The sequence below is a fragment of the Rhagoletis zephyria genome, unplaced genomic scaffold (assembly GCF_001687245.7).
Source record: "Rhagoletis zephyria isolate East Lansing unplaced genomic scaffold, Rhagoletis_zephyria_1.1 Rzeph_scaffold_10838, whole genome shotgun sequence".
NCBI classification, from domain to species: domain Eukaryota; kingdom Metazoa; phylum Arthropoda; class Insecta; order Diptera; family Tephritidae; genus Rhagoletis; species Rhagoletis zephyria.
Genome location: NW_016167915.1, coordinates 11,580 through 18,611, shown reverse-complemented (window position 1 = coordinate 18,611; position 7,032 = coordinate 11,580). Strand labels below are relative to the sequence as shown.

Sequence of the window (7,032 nt, the reverse complement as noted above, 5' to 3'; positions counted from 1 at the left end):
AGATGGAAAACGAAAAACGTGAAGCGTGAAGCTTAAGTGCCAAACATTCATTTATTGAAATCAAAACTGATATGCTGTGCATGCCCAAATAACCTAGGATATAATTTCATACTATATAGGGCTTTGCCTTAAACTGGAAAAAGCGTTGAAAACTTTGAAGACCCCAAAACTCTTACTGAGAGGTCAAAATTTTTATGAAATGGATATACCGGTGTGTTTGATAAAAAGATCCGGTTTATTTGATATAGATTTCCAAAAAAAAAAAACATCGGCTGAAATCCTAGTCAATCACCCTCATAGGAAAGAAAAAAGTTTATAGTGACTCACTCTAGATGGAAGCCTTACTTGAGGAAAGATTTGTTGGCATAAAAACTTCCGCCCTTTTCAGTCTCTAAAAACATACATAATAAATCACTACTTATTGGAAGAAAAAAACATGCTTTTGTGCCCTCTGGTTAAATTATTCTCCGCTCGTAAAATGCAGTTTTTTTTTTATTCAAATCCTTCTCGACTGAAATGTACGGTCCATTGATGTGTCTCTTTGCGTTGGAGACCGTTGAGGTCCAGTAAAAAGAAATGGAAAAAAAGACTTGACGATTGGGGCCCAATTACACTTACAATTTTATTAGTAATCAGTAAGATTGCAACTTTTATTTGAGTTTACACATTTTTTGACTTTGGTCACATATCGCCTGTAAATTGTATAAAGGACATAAATAAATACAGGTAAAGGTAGTATGTATAAAATTACAACTTTTCTCATTCTATTAATTCCTCATTTTGCAAATCTAACTACATACATACTTAAATGCGTAGCTCAAGCGAAACCGCCTCTCACATCTATGTCAATCGTTTCCTCGGTGGTCTTAGAAATTGATGTGTCATCAGTTTTTAGTGTTGTTTTTGTGGTCTCATCTAGCGCTATGGATTTTTCAGTACTTCTTGTTACAGTAGTTTCTTCGCTTGTAGAAGATGTCGCCGTTTCTACTAGTGTAGTACTCGTGCTGGTATTAGCAACTGCCGGACTTTTTTCATTTTCCCCGCCTTCATTATCCTCATTCCTATTACGTGGTCGCAACCAATTATTCACATTTCTGGTGTCCGGCTGTTCGTCCTCTCCGCTTAATTCATCAGTGCCTGGCTCCAAGTGGCCACCATGCCATCGAAGATGATGAAATCTATGCCGCCCATGTGGCCATTGTACACGCCACGGGTGGTGTGGATCGGCCGCTATCACTCCTGTGTCCAAAACATTTACAACCGAACCCGCCGCTGGCACTATTTTTATTGAACGATGAATAGTAACAGTCGCACTTCCAGTGCCAGGATTAACGTTCACCGTAGATGTTCTGAAATTATGTTCCGATTCCTCATTAAACCGCCTACGATTAACCGTATTTTCTATTTCTTCACTTGATTCCTCAGAATCTGGCTGATAGGGAGCTCCACGCCACCGAGAATGAAGAAATTCGTGTCTTCTATGTGGCCTTTCTAAACGCCATGGATGATGTGCATGATCGGGCATGCTCACTTCAGTGTCTAACACATTTCCATTTAGTCTCGCTGCTGGACGAACTCTGGTTGCATGTTGAATAACAGCTGCCGTCGATTCCTCTGAGCTTAGTTCAGACTCACCATAATTGGGATTGTTTCGCGGCACATTTAACTCAGAACCGCCAGGGAAGTGTGGAATTGATCGCCTTTCCCATGGATGCTGATCTCTTGCTATTGGCAAGTATTCGCTATTTGTATCAACATCGGTGTGTGCAGTAGAAAAATGTCGTCTCTGTGGCCGGTTGTTGTCATAGCCAACTACTGTGCTAACACCAGTAAGTGCACAGAAAAGCGAAAATATCGCAATGTAGTTTATTCGAGCGCACATTTTTGAGTTGTGTGTTGTTAGAACGGAAGTTAAGGTTTGACTAAAGTGCAAAAACGCCGCCTGTTCAAAACATTTCCCAAGAATAAACCCTTATCAGTTGATTAACATTTAAATATGTGTATTGAAAATATATTTGAGGTTATCAAAAAAAACTTAGTGATAAGATAATTCGTGCGAATTTCAAATTGCTTATAAATATTACACCGTGCGTCAGACAATTTTACATGCAAAAAGTCAACATAGTCGCAAAAGCAAAAACTAAATAAAATTTGTTTTAAGTGTTTCTCTCTGATAGCAGAATTTTTTCAAAGGGCTTGGAATTTTCTAAGAAAGGCTTAATGCAAAATTTTTTATAGGAAATTCAGTGCAATCTTTAAAAACAATAAAATAGAAAATTTTGTAGAATTGGAAAAAAATGTTTTTTTTTGTCAATGTTATTGCGGCTTATTAACATTTTATTTTTAATATTTTTATTGAGTTTTGTACCACGATTGTTTATTAGGAAAAATTGAAAAAGCAACAAAGTCTAAGCGGTAGAAGTGTTATAGCAGCTATTTCGGAGATCACCACATCTCCTCATCAGACTACTTTGAGTAGGATTCGAACCGACGATTGCACTGACTCAGCCAGTTGCCTAGGCACTGTGCTAAGTTCGCCTTGCCTCGAGCTCAATAAAAATTGTTGAATATAATTGTTATAAGGCCATAAAATAACAAAAACAAACAACTTAAGGACGAGCACACCTAAAATGTATGAAAATTCTTTAAGTATTTTCGCACACTTAAGTGAATGGTACTAACCTGCTACATTTTTAAACCCTTTTGGACTGGCACCCACATATATATAGCTAAAGTTTTTGGAAATGTAATAATATATGTACAAACATAGTTCAGTTGGCATATTTGTAATAAACGAAATATAAATAACACAAAAAATTCAGATTTATTTTTCTAAAATTTGAAAAATATATAATAAATGAAATATATAATAAATCAAAGAAGATATTCTCCTAATAATATCTGCAACAATTTTCAATTTTCACCTTTCGTCTGTGAATTTTTCATAACAACAATCTTTTGAACTTTAGAACTCAGAAGAGAAATATGCCTGTATATTAGGGATGTAAATTTTTTCGCTTTTTACGATGCCGGGATTTTCGGAATGCCGTTATCACAATCCCGGGATCCCAGGATGAGTTTCGGGATTTAGATTTTCATTAATTTTCAACAACTTAAATCAAAAAAATTGCTTCTATCTCTCCTACGAAAAATAAGTAATAAATAAATTGGTTTAAAAGCTACTTTTTTATTTAAAGTAGCGTCTTTATTTTTTCTCTCTGACGTCAGGATTTATTTTAAAGAACTTTGTAAAATTTAAAAAAATTCAATGCAATGTAGGATAATAAATATGAGTAACAAATGAAAGAGGATACTTCTTTAGAATTAAAAAAATAAATACAATTTTTGGATTCGCAAGAAAAAATAGGTAATTTTAAAAAATTCAATGCAATGTAGGATATTTATTATATGAGGAGAGGATATTTCTTTAGAATTAAAAAAAAAATATACAATTTTTGGATTCGCAAGGACAAATAGGTAACTTTTTAAGCTATTAAAGCTATCGAGTTTCTATAAGTCCTTAACATATAATTTTTTCAAAAACAAATATAGAAAAATTTCAAGGATAAAATTTTAATAGGATATTTTCAATACTTATCAGACCTTATGCACAAAAAAAAAATTGAACCTTTTTAATTTCTACATAATTTCCTCTTTAATTTGATACCCATACTTCTTTTCTAAGCACATTTCGCTGGATTTTTGAAATAATTTTTGAATTTATGACGTCAGAGTGAAAACCGCAAACTCAATTTTACAATATTTGGCCCATGGTATCGCGAATATATTGAGTTTTGTGTGTAAAATTTACTATTGCACGGTGTTATGTGTATGATGAGCTAGACATTTATAAAAAAATATTATTTACTAAATAAAAATAAATAAATAAATATAGCCAATATAAAATAAATATAGTCAAGAAGAGGAGTTTCTATTATTGCCATCAGTGCAAATTATAAATCCCGAAAATCCCGGCATTCTTGAGGCCCCAAAAAGGTGTGGGAATCTCGGGATTAACATTCCTACTGAATATACATAAAACCGGTGGGCGTGTGCACCCTGACTCTCGAATGAGGATAGCCCCGGAATCCTGCCTGGCTAACTTATAAGCCCCATTTTCGAGAATATTGCGATGACAATACATAGAATAAACTAGACTAAAGATAATAGTTAATTACTAGCTGGTAGTCGATTTATAGATTTGTTAGCATATTTCCTAATCAGGATTACTCCTTCATTATTTTCTGGTCCCCAGAATTTTCGATATGGGGAGTCGAATTGTATACTTCCACGAGTTGTGTTGAATATTAGACAACCTTGTGAAATCACTACTCCAGATCCAAATGAAAATATCATTTTGAGCAAATAAATTTTCTGCGATTTTTTTAGTACCGTCAATTATCATCTAAGATTTGAGATCACTGCCTATAAATAAGGCTGCCTCTAATGGGGCTTTATAAATTGAGGTAAGATCGCTGTTCCCTTTGTTTGGGATTTAATCGAAATTTCGGCATAATGTTTGTAAATCTTAACAATATTATTGCTTGTGTTCTGAATTTGGATCGAAGTTGAGTAAGTATTATTATTCTTCTTTTTTTTTGTAAATAAAATTTATTTCTCAAAGTCAAGAACACCACATCAGAGTCTAACAACGACGGCATATCAGGCCCAATCTTCAAATGCCACCGCTATGACCATCGCCACTAACACTGCCATCTCCAACCGACAGCAAGGAAAGCCGCTCCAATGGCGTTAAGAAACCGCAAGGAGCATACGGGACGGAAACTTCCTAACCGTAATGTGAATTAGTTTTAATGCTTCTGTGCTGCTGACTTTAAGACCATAATGCTCAACCCATCGGCTCAACAAACCGGTTGTCTACCGCATTTGGAAATAAAATTTACCACTTAGGCGGTCATTCCCTCCAGCCCGAACTTGCGTAGTACCTACTGATTTGATAGTAGCAAGTCATAATGCTGAAAACATCACTAGGTAGTAAGGAGCCTTCCACAAAATCCGCACAAATCATAGGCTTATTTTTGATACACAAAGGTATTTATTATTAACAAAAATCATCAGAAATTCTTAAATTTTATCTGTTCAAACATTTATTTTTATTTATTTGTATTTCTTATTGGAAAGGGAATGCGATTTAGGTCTTTGGCCTTGGGATTTGTATTTCTTATTGGAAAGGGAATGCGATTTGGGTCTTTGGCCTTGGGATCACAAGGTGGCGTTGCGAAAACATTTTTAAGCAGGGGTATTGCTCCGAAAACGTTTTCTGTTTCTTCCACTGGAAAGAGAATATTTTTATGAGTTTATTCAAAACATAAAGCAGGTAAAATAATCTCATGTGTGTTTTTGTGACAAAACTGTGCCTTAAATCTTCGAATTACGGCTTCCAAAAATTGCATCTCCAAATCAGACCACAGCCACCACTGCGATCTCAGCCACCTCAGCATGCAAAGCCCATGCTCTACGTATGGATTGTATCTGATTACCTCCATCATATTCAATGTATCTCCACCAATATATGCTTGCCTAGAAACGCGTCGCTTATATGCCACATTTTGACTATTCACAAGCGTATACCCTGTTTCGGTTTTAGCAAAATGCGCTGAAGTGGTTGTTAAACTAGCGCAAGTAAGATAGAATAAAGCTACTACGATGCAGCATTTAAACTTCAATATTAAAGCTCGTAAGTCTTTGGATTTCATATTGTTAAATTGACGCTTATTGTCTGACTGAATAATTCATATAAATATATTTAAAAATCACAAATCGGTTATCACTTTGAAAATAAGGATAATGAATGCAAGTAAGAAAACAATTAGCATAAAACATATCGTCGATGTTTTTGCAAAACCGCCCATCGCCCAATTGCAAAATCTTACGCAGCTCAAATTTTACAGGAAAGCGAAAAAACGGTTTATTCTTTGAAGGCATTGCCTTGATGGGAGGTATTATTTTAAAGCTAGCTATTATTTTAAAAATCTGTTGTTTTAATAACGATTTAACGATTTTTATGCATAAATCTGAAATAATCTGATTGTGGATTGAATATTTTCTTCCTTATATACAAATTCTATGTCTAGTTTTATTAACTAACTATATATGTATGTGTGTGTGTGTATATTTACTTATATATATGTGTGCATGTATATTTACATAAGATTACCAACCAATGCCTTGGTCTTCTAATAATATTTTTATTGCTTGCATGTGCATCGGTTTAATACATGCAAAGAATATTTGAGGGATTCACAAAGGTGTCGTAAGTGTCGTATTGTTGTATATCGTAAAATTTAAAAGCTTAAATAAATGCTTAGAGAACTTGAAACGACAACCAACTATTATTTAACACCGTTAAAATTCATAGTATGGCTTTGATGATACTTTACGGACTCCTTTAATATATTTCTTAGGCGTTTAAAGTTTGCGACATACAACAATACGACACTTACGACACCGTTGTGAATACCCCAATTATCTAATGCATTTTCTAATGCATGCATAGGTACTATGTATGTATGTATATTTGTATACAAGGGATTAACGCATTGATCTCTTATTTCAGTTTTGTATAAAATATTGACAGTGAAATGTATTACAATTTATGGGTTTTTGTTAATTTCTCATATTTATTTATTTTACTTATCTTCTATTCTAAAGTGGACTCATTTTTCTCATATTTATTTATTTTACTTATCTTCTATTCTAAAGTGGACTATATTTTCTGTCTGTCAATAAGTATCATTGTACGCAAGGCCATATTTAAATATTTTTTTAAATTTGTTTTGTACTTCCTTTATGTACAATGTGAAGGTTCAATTAAAGATATAAAAAAGTACATAAAGTGGTCAAAAAATTATAACCGAACCACTTTTTGCCAAGTTTTAACGTATTATATTTGTTGTTATTGAAATGTTGTTATATTTTTAAATAAAAATATAGTTCGTTCTTTAACAAAACCCGTGGAAATCCATGTTTCCAAATTTGAGCAGTCCACTTGCAAAGGCGCTATGTAAATTT

At 33.8% G+C, this 7,032-nt stretch overlaps 1 protein-coding gene across 1 annotated transcript in view; it reads right to left on the bottom strand.

Moving 5' to 3' along the window:
* Nucleotides 1-595: 595 nt before the first annotated feature.
* Nucleotides 596-7,032, bottom strand: part of LOC108376698 (uncharacterized) — a 17,569-nt gene continuing 11,132 nt past the window's right edge. The window contains exon 2 of the mRNA XM_017632927.1: nucleotides 596-1,942. Within this exon, the coding sequence (XP_017488416.1) occupies nucleotides 818-1,882 (1,065 nt within the window). The 5' untranslated portion in view covers nucleotides 1,883-1,942 and the 3' untranslated portion in view covers nucleotides 596-817. The remainder of the gene's footprint in view (nucleotides 1,943-7,032) is intronic.